Below are 14,216 nucleotides of genomic sequence, written 5' to 3'. Positions count from 1 at the left end.
AACAACCCATGCAGAGCCCTGTGGTAGGGGAAGCAACCCCTGATGGCTCCTCGGGCCAGTTCCTGCCTTGGGATGTGGGTCTTCCCTTCCCACTGGGAAGGACAAGGATCCCAAGTGCCAAAGACAGGTTTGTGATTCCATAAGTAGGGTCACATGATAGTCTCTAAGTGCCCGGGTGCCACAGTTATTCTAAGGTCTCTTGGGTTACGGCTCCACCATGTGTTCTCCCATCTGTAACAGCAACAGTGCTTGGGGTGAGTTGGGTAAGGGTCTGCGTGCTCTGGGCAAATTCAGAGGCCACAAACCTATGGGAGGCTCTTGATTCAACCAGAAGATTGTTTTGGAGGGTATGCCCATCCAGGACGTTGAGGATAGAGGGTACTGCAATGTGGGACTCAATAAGTGTGGCCTGACCAGGCCCTCTGCTGCCATTGAGGTAAGATGTTTTCTGGCATTGGGGAAAAAAGGGGTTTGTTGAGGCAGGTGGCAATGTGATGGCCTCTCTTGCCATCTCATTGGGATGCTATGGCAAGATGGGAAAGGACCTCTTTAGATCGCCTGGTCCAACTGCCTTCTCAAGAAAGGTCAGCTACAGCAGGCCACCCAGGAAAGTGTCCAGTTGGGTTTTGAATATCCCCAAGGATGGAGACTCCCTCCCTGGGCAACCTGTGCCAGTGTTTGGCCACTCTCACAGTTAAAAAAATTTTTCTTGTGTTCAGATGGAACTGCCTGTATGTCGATTTGTGCCCACTGCCTCTTGTCTTGGCACTGGGCACCACTGGAAAGAGCCTGGCTTCTACTTCTTCGTTCTATCCCTTCAGGTATTTATATACATTGATAAGATCCCGCTCTGAGCCTTCTCTTCTCCAGGCTGAACAGTCTCAGCTCTCTCAGCCTTTCCTCAAAGGAGAGATGCTCTAGTCCCTTAATCATCTTTGTGGCCCTTTGATGGACTCTGTCTAGGATGTGCATGTCTCTCGCGCACTGGGGAACCCAGAACTGGACTCTAGGTATGGCCTGGGAAAGGAATCAGCTCCCGCGACCTGCTGGCAACACTCCTAATGCAGCCCACAAGGCTGTTGGCCTTCTTTATGATGACTGTACATTGCTTGCTGATGGTCAGTTTCTTGCCTGCCAAGATCTCCATGACTTTTTTTGCAGACCTACCTTGTAGCTGGGTGGCCCCAGGATTGACTCCTGGAGTACACCACTGGTGACTGATGTCCAGCTGGACTTTGTGCTACTGATCAGCACTCTCTGGGCCTGTCCATTCAGCTAGTTTCCAGTCCACCTCCCTGCTCACTTATCTATCCCATATTTTGCCAGTTTGTCTGTCAGGATGTTTTGGGAGACAGTGTCAAAAACTTACTAATCAAAGTAAGCAATATCCACTGCTCTCCCCTCATCCATCATGCTGGTCCCTCATTGTAGAAGGCTATCGGGTTACTTAAATATGATTTCCCCTTTGTAAATCCATGCTGACTTCTCCAGATCACCTTCTTGTTTTTCATGTGCTCAGAAATGCTTCATCACCTTCCCAGGGATCAGGGCGAGGCTACCCAGCCTGTGGTTCTCTGGGTTCTCCTTCTTGATGTTGAAGATAGGAGCGACATTTACTTTCCTCCAGTCTTCAGGCACTTCTCCCAGTTGCCAGGATCAATCAAAGAATATTGAGGGTGGCCTTGCAGTGACATTGGCCAGCTTCCTCAGCACTTGCAGGTGCATCCCATCAGGGCCCATGGACTTTCTGTATGTCCAGTTTGCTTAAGCTTTCCCTAACCTGATCCTCTTCCACCAAGAGTATGCCTTACTTGCTTCAGACTTTCCCCCTGATCTCTTGTGCCTGGGATTCCTAAAGGTGGGTCTTCCCAGTAAAGATAGCAGTGAAGAAGTCATTGAATACCTTGGCCTTTTCCACGTCCTGTGTTACCAGGGCCCCTGAATGGGGATTCAGCAGTAGACCCACGTTTTCCCTGGTATACCTTTTGTTTATGTACTTGTAGAAATCTTTCTTGCTGCCCTTCACATCCCTTGCCAGATTCAACTCCAGGCCAGCCTTGGCTTTCCCAACCCCACCCCTGAATGACTGGACACTATCTCTTTATTCCATCAGCCATCACACCCTCCTTCCATCTCTTGAACACCTTCTTTGTATGTCTGAGCTTACTTAGGAACTCCTTGCTCATCCATACAAGCCTTCTGCTACTTTTGCTTGATTTCTTGCTCGTTTGCACGAAATATATAAGAAAAACATAATGTAAACATACATAATAAAAACACATCCCCTGACTCCATGTACTTTTTTGCTTTTGGGGTGAGTAGTGTGGGCTGGTAATTTCATGTGTTCCTTTGCTTGGGGTGGCAAGGTAGGTGCTTCAGAGCCATGGCACATCACCTCTGAGGATGTTGGTACACTCTCTGATGCACCGCCAGCCTCCTCTTAAAGTTGTAGCCAGGCCTGACATCTGCCTCAGTCTCTGGGGAGGGTCTGCTCTGGCCGTCTCATCACTGAGACCCTCAGTCAGCCCTAACCTGCAGTGGGCCATAAGGGTTCAGTCCCCTGCACCAGTCCCTTTGGACAGTCTCAGGAACTGGATTTTCTGCTCAGCAGCTGCTTGTTTCTCTGCTAGAGCTCCTGCAAGGCTGTCTGTGTTGCTGCTGTATAGCTGAGCAACACCCCCCACCCCCCGGCCCCAGTGGCTCCAGAGCATGCAATAAGGAGCCAGGGGCCTGGAGAACAGGGTCACTGCACTCCATGTAGCAAATAAGCACATAGCAAGCCCTCCACTGTGGGACCGCAGCAAACCAGCTCTTTTTCTGCCCTTGGCTGCTCCACATTGTGCTGAGCCCCTCCAGCACTTGCCGTGGCCTGTGGCAGAGACAAAAAAAGAGCCCAAGAGGTTTGAGAGGAAGAGAGAGCCCATGCCTGGTGGCAGCATCTTTCTGTCACCTTCCTTTCCTGGTTGTGTATGCTCCTGTCATCAGCATTCAGGATGGCAAGAGCTTCATCCCCTTCCCTTTGCTTCACACAGCCGTACACCTGAGGACAACCTGTGACTGAAGGGAGTGTGATTTCCACCCCACCCCCTGCCCAGTCCGCTTATTAGCCACAAAAGAAATAGGCAGGGATCACAAAAACACAGTGCGCTCCTAATGGGAAATGTTATTACTCGGATGAGAAATGTGAGCTGCAGACTCCAGGATGAGCACACGGTGGCTCCGTTGTGTTACCAGATGACTGCAAGAGGAGAAGGTCCTTGCTTGGGTCAGGACAAGCCTCTGCGGGATGGGGGAGCACAGGCTTAGGTTTCAGCTCAGGGATTGCAGCTCAGGCTCCTCAACCATAGCCAGCACTGGCAGCACTGCAGATTTAAATACAGATGAAATGTCAGCCCAGGTGATGGAAGCATTTTAACAATTGCTTGGGACCAAATGCACCAATGGGATACGGGTGTACTCTGCGTGTGCTGTGTTTGCAGCCCGTTTTTTCATATTCTTCTGGCAGTTGTTTTTTCAAACATAAGTCCGGGTACCTTTAAAGGCAACATAGAGCACTAGAGATACCGTGATTACCGTGATTACAGTCTCAAGGTTTGTTTTTTTTTTTTTTTTTTTTTTAATCTCTTCTTCAAGGAATTGTAGAGCATTCTTCCTCTACTGTTTGGCCATTTTTTTACAGACATAATGTCTAAAAAAACTGTAGCAGCAATTTATCCAAATTACCAAATTGAAGTCTACTGGGTTATCTAGTGGTATAAAAGAAATATGTAGTAAAATGCTTTTAGGCAAACAATCAGAGGAAAATAACTTGACATTTGTAGTGGACATGACATATAAAGGTATTATTATATATGAGTATCTTTGATACACCAATATCCAGAGAAAGCTTTCCCACTAGTAGCAATCTGAACTTCCCTTAGTGCTAGCTGTTGACATGCAGGGTTGGGAGGGTCAGAACTATGTTTTGGACTGCTTATGCACTGCGCAGTACCCAGTTTTTCTGTATGCAAGCCCAAGACCCCCATATCTCTATCTCCAGCATAATCCAGATTTTTAGAACTCTATTCTCTTTTTAGACTGTTCTCATTTGCACATGCCACACGCAACGCAAGAAAAGCAATTGCAGAAATTTTGGTCTTCAGGGATGCACCCATGTGTCAAGCTCCCCTAGGGTGAATCCAGGCATCTGGAATCCCCTGGGGGACCCTGTTGTCCAGATCTGTAGGATGTCCAGGGGTCATTGAGGTCTCAGAGGCTCCGGCATTTCCAGGTGGCCCTGGAAGGCAGAAGAAGGAATGGAGAAAGAAGGAAAGGGGAAGAGACCATATATCCCCATCCTGGGAGGGGCGGGGGGGGGGAATCATGGGGCATCTGGGGGCCCAAGGGACAACGTGGGGGTCCTGGGAGCAACTGATGGGTCTAAGAGTGAAAGTATGGGACCCTGGGGGCAACTAGACCAACTGATTGTAACTGGGGCCCCCAAATGGACAGTGGGAGTTCTGGGGGAAATGGGGGAAAGTGGCAGGGTCTCAGGGGCAATTAGGGAACCTGGGGGAAGCAAGGCAGTCTAAAGTGGTTCTGAGTGCAAGGGAGGGGTCCCAGAATGGGCCAGAGAACAATGGGAGACCCAGGGGAAAACAGGAGGCCCTGTGAGTTTAGGAGTCCTGGCAGTCTATGCCCCCCAACCCTCCCCCCTTTGGATACCCAGGTTCCCTCCCATTTGTAGGGAATCCTGAGGGACTGATGGTTCAGGAGGCTTTGGAAGTCCCATGCTGCTCTGTGGGGAGCCCCAGATGCGTGGGGATTTTGAGGGTGAGGTTTACCAGGTCAGGAGGACTCACATCAGCAGCAGCATGAGCGCCATAGAGCCAAGTGCCAGCCCCAGCCCCAGTGATGCCATGTGGTTCAGAGGGGTCCTGCTGTGGGGCCAGCGCAGCACAGCTCTGAACTGAGCCTGGAGCCCCTGATCTGCCTTCATGCTTCCCTCTGATACTGTGGGGACCCAGGTGCCTCAGGTCATGGGGCATGGCCCCCCAGGGACCAGGTGTCCCTACAGCACCTGCTCCAGCCACAGACCTCACCCAGGGACCGAGGTGTCTCGGTGTCCTTACTCCACCCCAGGAGCCTCACTGCCCCCAGAGGAGCCAGGGATCAGGACCTGCTCCACTCCACCTGTCCACCACAGACCCTGCTCATGCCCCTGTGCACCCTCCTCCCACGGACCCAGGTGCCTGAGGTCCCACTCCACCCCTCACTGCTCACTGCCCCCAGGGCACTCAGGTGTCTGGGCGCACCGTTGAGGTAGAAGTACTTGCGGACCAAGGGCTCAGAAAGGACCCCCAGGTGACAGGCGATGGTTCCTGGAGTGGGGTTCTGGAGGGTCAGACTGAGAGGTCCCTCCACACCCTCCTGCAGCTCCTCAAACAGTGCCAGATCCTGTGTGCGCAGCTGGGGCATGGGGGAACACATCAGCACAGCATGCTCCGCCAGGTACACAAAACAGCATACATGTGCACACAAAGGCACCTGCAGCCTGCACATGTTCGTCAGGTCCCCTTCATGCTTCTTGTACCCTTTGCTCATGCATGTGCATGCACCTCATGTCCCACAGGTGCTCCTCGTGCCCTCTGTGTGTGCACAGAGGGATGCACAGGCAGAGCATATGCAAGTCACTTCACACACGTGTGCACACAAGTGCACATGAATCTGCAAACGTGCGAGTGACCTGCCTCCTCCTTGCATGCACCCTTCACGTGCTCACCCTTGGTGAGCACTTGCTTGCATCCTGCGCGTACTTGCACACGTACTAGTTACAGCGCACGTCTACTTTATAAGCAATACCTGTATCTATTGGCACATGTCTACTTTATAAGCAATACCTGTATCTATTGATAGTCCTCATGCCAAGTGCACAACAGTGTGCATGGATGCCTTGCTACCCATGCCCAGTTTTCTCATGAATGTCTACGTACATCCTTACACATGCATGTGCAACTCACATCCTTGGCAAACATCCAGGTAATGGGCAGGTCGGGGGGGGTGGCAAAGAGCACATCGCAGCGCAGTGTGATGGCTTCATCTGCATGGGCCCACACATCCTGCACTGGGAGCATTGACAGGCACATCAGTTCACATCTGCTCATGTACTTACAGAAACGATTGTGCTCCTGCGGGACTGCAGGTGTTCATGTGCTCACAGTGGGGATGGGTAGGCATGCACCTTGGCATGCTCTTGTGTGCTAATGGTGAGCCCAGCATGCATGCCCACGTGTGACAAATGAGGGTCACCCCAGACCCCTGGAGGCACCCAGCTCTGGGGTGGGGTTTAGCCCAGCCTGGATGCCTGGGTCTGCCATGGCCCCATACCTGGGCAGTCCAGGGGAAATTGGCAGTCCACGAGGCGGCAGGTAGCACACTGGAAGACGCGGGCGGCTGGCTGGTACCCTGGCAGGGAGAGACATGGTGGTCCCAGGGAGATGGGAGATGTACTAGGGGACAGGGGTGGCGAGACAGAGGGATGGGCACTTACCACAGGGGGGGATGCAGGCTGGAGCTGGTGGGCAGGAAGCAGCATTAGACTGGGGATCATTGGGCATCCACATCCCTGTGATGAGCTGTCAGGGCTTAGCCCTTGTCCAGCCCAGATTGGGGTCCCTGGGGGTGTCTCCAGGATGGGGGTGCCCAGGGTCGGGGTCCCGGGGGTGTAGGCATCCAGGGTGGGGGTTTCTTTGACAGTGCCTTGAGTGGGGGTCCCAGGAGTACCACAGGAGTCCTGGGTGGGTCTCCCCACTGGCCCCATACCTTCCTCCAGCTGGCTCAGCTTCACCCAGATTATGTTCACGGCTTCCTGCAGAGACACCTCAAAGGGCTCTGGGGTGTCCCAGATGTCCAGGTGAGACAATGTGCCCTCCCCCTGATCCCCAAAAGCCCTCCCCAGACTTCACGGATCCCCTCAACCCCATATATCCATTGTGGAGTCCCATATATCCCCAAATACTCCCTCAACTTCCCCCCCAGAAGCTGTATACCTTGAAGCCCATATACCCTCAGGATTCCCCAAGTATCCCCTTACAGACCTCCATATATCCTGTATTTCACCACACCTCCCATTCAAGGCCTCCATGCCCCATCCCCCATGACCCTACCCCCTCACATGTCCCACATGCCCTGCTCACTCATGTCCCTCTGCTTCTTCAGAAAATGCAGAGCATCCATGATGATCTCCCGAAGTGCCTCGCGCTGCCCCGACCCTGGGACCAGTACAGGGGCACTGGAACCGGTACAGGGTTGGGGTTGGAGGTTCAGGGATGGGAGGGTCCAGTAAGGGCTGGAGGTTTCTGAGGGTTCCTGGAGTCCTGATCAGGGTTTAGGGATACTGGGAAGGGTCAGGTATCCCTGGGGGTTCCTGAGGTCCTAGGTAGGGCCAGAGGGTCCCAGAGACTCCCCAGTGTGTCCCTTGTTAGGGCTGGGTGATCCTCAGGGTCCCAGGCAGGACTGGGGTTCCCAGAGGCCCCTGGGGTCTAGGTCAGGACTGGGAAGACCTTGGCATGGTTGGGAGTCCCTAGGGTGCTTGTCTGGGGTGGGTCCCTGGGGTCTCTGTTCAGGAAAGGGGTCCTCAACTGCCTGGGATCCTGGCCAGTGTCAATGTGAGGGCTTTGGTTGAAGTGGGTAATCCCAGTGGGTCCTGTTCAGGGTAGGGGTCTCCCTTGGGATGGAGTTCCCTGGTGGGATGGAGGTGCTGGTTAGGATGGGGGTCCTTGGGCAGGGTCCCTGTTGGGTTGGGGGTCCTTGGGGTCCCCATCACGCACCCACAATAACAGAGGTGAGTGGCGCAGCAGCCTGGACAAGGGCCTCAAGGCAGTGTTGGTGTTGGGGGTTGTTGAGGGCCGTTCCAGTAATGTCACGGCAGAGCTGTGCCCGCTGAATGGGAGGCCCAAAGCAGAGCAGGCAGGGTTGCACCCCAGAGAGCCAGGATGCCAGGGCCACCCACTGCCACAAGCCAGGTCTGCCTGCCTGGATGCCTTGGTTTCCAGGGAGCCAGGGGAGCAGCACCAGCATCAGGGGAATCCACCACCACCTCATGGCCCCAAAGCATAGCACCCAGATGCCTCAGTCCCCAGGGAACAGCAGGGTTCCAGGCGGAGCCCAGGCACCTGAGTCCCTAGGGAACAGCAGAATTCCTAGGCGGAGCCCAGGCGCCTGAGTCCCCAGGAGACAGTAGGGTTCCGAGGGAGGTCGCAGATGCCTGGGTTCCCTCTTGAGAGGAGTGAGGGTACCCAGACACGTGGGTCCCCCCAGGTGTGTGGGTTGGAGAAAGGGCTCCCAGTCCCTCATTTTGGTCTCTCCAAATCCTCTACCTTCAGTCCCTGCCAGTCACATTATTTGGTGACCCAAATCCCCTCTATTTAGATGTCTAGTTCCTCACCTTCATCCCCTATAATCCTGTCCTATCAGCACCCCCATTCCAGTCTCTTGCAGTTCCCAAATCCCCTTCTTTGAAACCTACGCAAGGCTTCTCCTTTTCATTTCTTCATATCCCATCATTCCATGAATACCTTCATACTCGCCCACCAAGGGGAGCTGGTCTGGAGCCATCCTGTCCCACAGTGGAGTGGCAGGTCTTGGCACACAGGGGGATTTCCTGAGGCAGGGAAATGCCAGGGCAGCGGAAAGACCCACCAGGTGGGAGGTGCTGAACAGGCTGGGGCTTTGCCAGAGCAACCTCGACCAACCCCACACCTATAAAAAGTAGCCTGGGGAGTGCGAGTGACCAGGAATGTGGCAACAGAGTAGGCAACCAGGCATGGTTGGGCATCAGGGCATGGTCACCCTGCCAGCTCAAGAGGTGAGGTCAATCAGTGGCCGTTACCCTCTCAGAAGGAGCTCAGCTATGGTCTCCACGCAGTGGAAAGCCGGGTCCTCTGCACTCACCAGAATGGGTGTGGCAACCCAGACAGAGGTCCCGCAAAAACGTGCAGTCATCCAGGTCTTGGGCTGCAGGGAGTGACAGAGCCTGTTGCTGGTGACAGATGGCAGCCATGAGAACAGTGGTGTGAGGTGTGACCAGGGGGACTATCTGCTCAGCCTGGTGGCAGAGCTACAGGAGGAAGAAGAAAGCTGAGTCTGAGAAAAATAGACTGGTGGAACCATGCTCTGCCCTCCCTGAGACAGAATGGGTGTCCTGGTTTGAGGTAAAACAGAACCAGTTTTGTTCAGTAACTTTGCTTCTTAGCTGGGCCTCTTCTAACTACTGAAATTAACTTCATATTGTGCAGACAGTGTTCACTCTCTCAGAGTGATAAGACCAATTGTTTATAGTTTATAGGTATAGTTTAAAGGTACTTCACGTAGATGCCCACGTACCCGAGTCGGGCCACTGAGGAACATCAAAACAATCAGCAAGCGGATCAGGCTGCTAAAACTTTCCAGACAGACTTGAACTGGGAACATAAAGGTGAACTATTCTTAGCTCGGTGGGCCCATGACACTTCCGGTCATCAAGGAAGAGATGCAACTTATAAATGACCCCGTGACTGAGGGGTGGATTTAACCATGGATGCTATTGCGCAGGTTATCCACGACTGTGAAACATTCACTGAAATCAAGCAAGCTAAATGGTTAAAACCTTTGTGGTGTGGGGGACGATGGCTGAAATATAAGTATGGGGAAGCTTGGCAAATTGATTACATCACACTCCCTCAAACTTGCCAGGGTAAGCGCTATGTACTTACAATGGTGGAAGCAAGCACCGGATGGTTGGAAACCTTTGCCGTACCCCATGCCACTGCCTGGAATACCATCCTGGGCCTTGAAAAGCAAGTCTTGTGGCGACATGGCACTCCAGAAAGAATTGAGTCAGACAATGGGTCTCATTTTAAAAACAATCTTATAAGCAATTGGGCAAAAGAACATGCCATAGAGTGGATATATCATATCGCCTATCATGCACCAGCTTCTGGGAAGATTGAGCGATACAATGGACTGTTAAAAACCACCCTAAAAGCTATAGGAGATGGAACCTTTAAAAATTGGGACAAGCATTTAGAGCAGGCTGCCTGGCTAGTTAACACCAGGGGATCCATCAATCGAGCTGGTCCTGCTCAATCAGACCTTTTACATACTGTAGAAGGGGATAAAGTCCCTGTGGTGCATGAAAGGAATTTGTCAGGGAAAACTGTTTGGGTTTTTCCTGCTTCAGGCAAAAGCAAACCCATTCGTGGGACTGTTTTTGCCCAAGGACCTGGATGTACTTGGTGGGTGATGCTCAAGGATGGAGAAGTTCAATGTGTACCCCAAGGGAATTTAACCCTTGGTGAGAACACTCAATCCTGAGCTGTATGATGCTGATCACTACATAATACTAACAGTGTTCAATAAGCGCTTTTCAGGATAACACAGCGGTGATGAAACCTGAGCTAGCTTCATCAAGTGGCATCCAGCAAGCTCTTCAAGATGAACATACTACCCATGGGCACAAACCAGAATGAATTTCATACCATCTTACCTGCCCTGAGATGAGATCCTGCAATCATGAACTAAATGGACTTAAACTTTTGTATATAAATGTTAACCGTAGATGAGTGACCTGCATGTATCCATATTGTATAAATATATATATATCTATCTACGTGTGTGTAAATTTGATATATAAAAGTAATAGTAATCTGAGCAAGATGCAAATGGTATGGAATAAGGGGTGGAATGTCCTGGTTTGAGGTAAAACAGAACCAATTTTGTTCAGTAACTTCGCTTCTTAGCTGGACCTCTTCTAACTACTGAAATTAACTGCATATTGTGCAGACAGTGTCCACTCTCTCAGAGTGATAAGACCAATTGTTTGTAGCTGATGCCCAGGCATGGTATGCAGAGAGGCTCTTGCTTATACTCACTGCTGTAACACCCAAGGCCAAACAACTTTGTTACTTGCCCCGTTGGAGGGTCGGAAGCAGAAAAGCATAGTGGGGTCCCAACCTGCAGGGAGGAGCGGACAGGACAGGTGACCCAAAACTGACCAACAGGGTATTCTATCCCATTTGCCTCATGCTCAATATAAAAGCTGAGGGATCAAAGGGTCAGCGCTCTTCCTTCAATGGCCGACGTCTGAGGAGGACTCTCTTCGTCTGCCTGTGATCCTGATCCTGAATCCAGATCCGGAATCCAGTTCCCGTCTGTCACTGAGTCCAGCCTGGGACTGCCCCAGTGCCAGCCAATGTCGTGACTGTCATCTCGGGAGCTTGATACGGTTTTGTGTATTTTTCATTATTTCTTTTTATTTTATTATTAATATTTCATTAAAGTAGTTTAGTTCCTTCTAAACTCATAAGTCTCTTTTTCCTCCTCTGCTTCTCTCTTTGAAGAGGGGTAGAGGGGAGGAGCATCTGTCGGTCCCGTCTGGGGTCCCTCAGGTCCTCAGTAGTGGATTTTGGCCTAAACCACGACAGATTAATTGATGCCCAACGTGGGGCTCGAGTAGTGCTCAACCAGAGCTGTGATAAATTGCCCGAATAGTTTGAATTCCAACTTGCTCAGAGATTAGAACAGACAGCTTACATCATGTCGTTCTTAGACAAAATATTGTATCATGCCTTTAAACAGCTTTGTTTGACCTTAATGCAGTCAACTTGGTTTAACCTGCCAAATTAGTTGCAAAGTTCATTTATTCTTTGTGTTTTTATGTGAAGGTTTAAAGGTGCTGTTTTGGTGTGGTTCGTAATTCAGATGTATAACATGATGAGTTGGGTAACGGCTCTACCTGCATATCTCAGGCATCATGTGATGGATTCCATTAAGAGTTACACTTTCGGTTCTACATGGGGAATGTTTACTTCGCCCTTTGATAATTATACTGTGACACCCTCAGAGCTGGGGCATGGAAACCTTCTGGGCTCTGAGGATAAGGATTGGTACCTTCTTAAGATCATGATTTTGTTGTCGGTGCTTCTGAATGTGGTGCAGGGGTGGTTTCATGTGAAACATCGGCACAGGGGGAGCCGTAGGGTACCGTGTGCTGCCGCCACTCAGAGCTGTGCAGTCGCTCGGCGATCTGCAGCGCCGCAAACCGCGGCACCGCCCCCCCCCAGAGCAACGGCGCCGGCGCCTCCACCGCCACCGGCGGCAGCGGCACCACCTGGACTTTAGTCGTCATGAAGGTGAAACACTTATGTCCTGGTTGCTCCGATGCTGGGATAATGGGGCAGTGGGACAATGGGAACAGCCACCAGAATAAAACCAAGATCAAGGGGACCCTGCATCCTCCCCTTGCTAGGCTGAAGGCAGTAGCTTAAACGAGAGAAGTGAATGGCGGCAAGTCCATGCTCGGGGTGGCAGACAAACCCCTCCTAGCCCACCTCACCTTCACAGGTGCCTCTGTACAACAGGTATGAAGCTCTGGATATGGAAGCCCAGTCAATGGATGATGTGGACGATGGTCCATCTGTACCAGAGGTGTTGCAAGGTCAGAAAGGCCCACCCCGCTATCACAATCACTTCCGGGAGGAAGAAAAGGCAGGTTTATGGTTGTAGGTCACTCCCTTCTGAAGGGAACAGAAGGTCCAATATATTGGACAGACCCTCCTCTTAGGGAAGTCTGCTGTCTCCCTGGGGCCAGGGTAAAGGACATCACTGGGAAACTTCCTAGTCTGGTACAGCCCTTGGACTATTACCCATTACTGCTCTTCCTTGTGGGTGGCAATGAGGCTGCAACACGTAGTCCAAGAGCAACCAAAAGAGGGTTCAGGGCCTTGGGAAGCAGCACCCTCCGGAATGAGCTGACTTAGAGCCAAAGGTCCGGCAATCAGGGGAGCCCGATGCTCCCCACTGCAGACACGTTGGATAAGAGAGGCAGGAAGAAGCAGGGAAAGGTAGAAGGAAGCCCATAGGCACTTCCAGCCTGGTGTCCCCATGTGGGGACATGGCAGGGGTGAGCCCCAGCCTGGGGAAACCCCTGCTGGTCAGGAGACCGTGAGGTGCCTGAAGGCCCTGCCCCCTGCAGAGCACCCCTGGCAGGGCTGGGCAGGTGAGTGCAGCCCCTTTGTGACAGTCACAGGTCACAGTGGGACAGCCCCACATCACAGTGGTGACAGCTTGCCTTTCCCCACTCTGGCCAGCATCCGCCCCACACATACTGGCGAGGCCGAGGGAACTCCAGGTGCTGGGGGCTCCTCTCGCCACCGCTCTGCTCTGGAGGAGCTGCTCTGCAGTGAGGAGGAGAGGGTGGAGAGAGGCAGCACAGCAGTACTGGGGGTGGTGAAGGGCAGAGGAGGAGGAGGAGGAGGCTTTTTGCAGGAAGCAAGAAAGCCATCGCCGGCCACTTGCTGCAGTTGTTGACCTGCAGCAAGGGTGGAACTAAGATGGCAGAAGACCTTGTCTTGCAGCCTCACTTGTCTCCAACAATGCAGAAGCTCGAGAGTTCTGGTAAGGCCTTCAGACCCAATTTCATGAGTGTTGGTGGGTCAAGGATGTCTCTGAAAAGAGGCATGGAAACCCTGAGGGCTCTGGAGGTGGCTGCTTGGGACTGGTGACTGCAAGGAGGCACCTGCTTGACTATCCCTAAGGGCTGAGGGGCTGATGTGGTAGACAGGGCTCCTGGTTCTCTTCCTGACATGGTCCCTGCCTTCCTGGGGCACCCCAGGCAGAAGTCCCTGGCCCCAAAGGGCTGCTCCTTGGCTGGTGGTGGGCATTGCCCACCCTCAGCTCCTGTCTGAGTGGAAGAGCTGAAGGTGCTCGTGGGCTGTGTGGAGCTGGTGCATTCGGAGATGTGACACAGGCAAACTGGCCCCTGCTGGGGAGACACCAGGGCCTGCTCTGAGCTTCTGAGGCTTCCATGGAGCACAGCACTGTGTCCTCCCCGGTGTGAGAATCTGCTGTCGGTTTCCCGTGGGAGTGGGTCACAGCCTGCAGAGCTGCACTGGGAAGGAAAGGAGCCCTCTTGGAGGTAGGCTGAGGTGCCCCTTGGTTCTTGCCAGGATCTGGAGAGACCCTCTGAAATGCTTGTGTTAGACATGCATTGGTCCTTGGACAGGAGTGGCCTGAATGGGTTTGAGGTTGCTGCCTCAGAGCATGACATGTCTTTCCCTTGTTTTTCCAGAGTTTGCTAAGATTTGGGCCAGCACATCACATTACATCAGCCAGCGGCTGGCTCTCCACCAGGTGGGACTTACTTCTTTCTCTTCCCGTCACATATCGATGAAGGTTGATGAAATCCTGACAGCCCTTTG

General features: G+C 52.5%; 1 protein-coding gene across 1 annotated transcript; it reads right to left on the bottom strand.

Moving 5' to 3' along the window:
• Positions 1-4,837: 4,837 nt before the first annotated feature.
• SPACA6 (sperm acrosome associated 6) lies at positions 4,838-12,145 on the bottom strand (the record flags this gene model as incomplete). The annotated part of the gene is made up of 9 exons (XM_082492892.1): positions 4,838-4,992; positions 5,295-5,448; positions 6,000-6,103; positions 6,367-6,444; positions 6,530-6,553; positions 6,802-6,870; positions 7,176-7,250; positions 8,932-9,097; positions 12,002-12,145. The coding sequence occupies 9 exons, from the start codon at positions 12,143-12,145 to the stop codon at positions 4,838-4,840; spliced, it is 969 nt and encodes a 322-aa protein (XP_082349018.1).
• Positions 12,146-14,216: the final 2,071 nt, after the last annotated feature.

This window comes from Vanellus vanellus (assembly GCF_965231255.1).
Source record: "Vanellus vanellus genome assembly, chromosome: 19".
Taxonomy (NCBI): domain Eukaryota; kingdom Metazoa; phylum Chordata; class Aves; order Charadriiformes; family Charadriidae; genus Vanellus; species Vanellus vanellus.
This window is presented reverse-complemented; position numbering and strand designations above follow the sequence as displayed.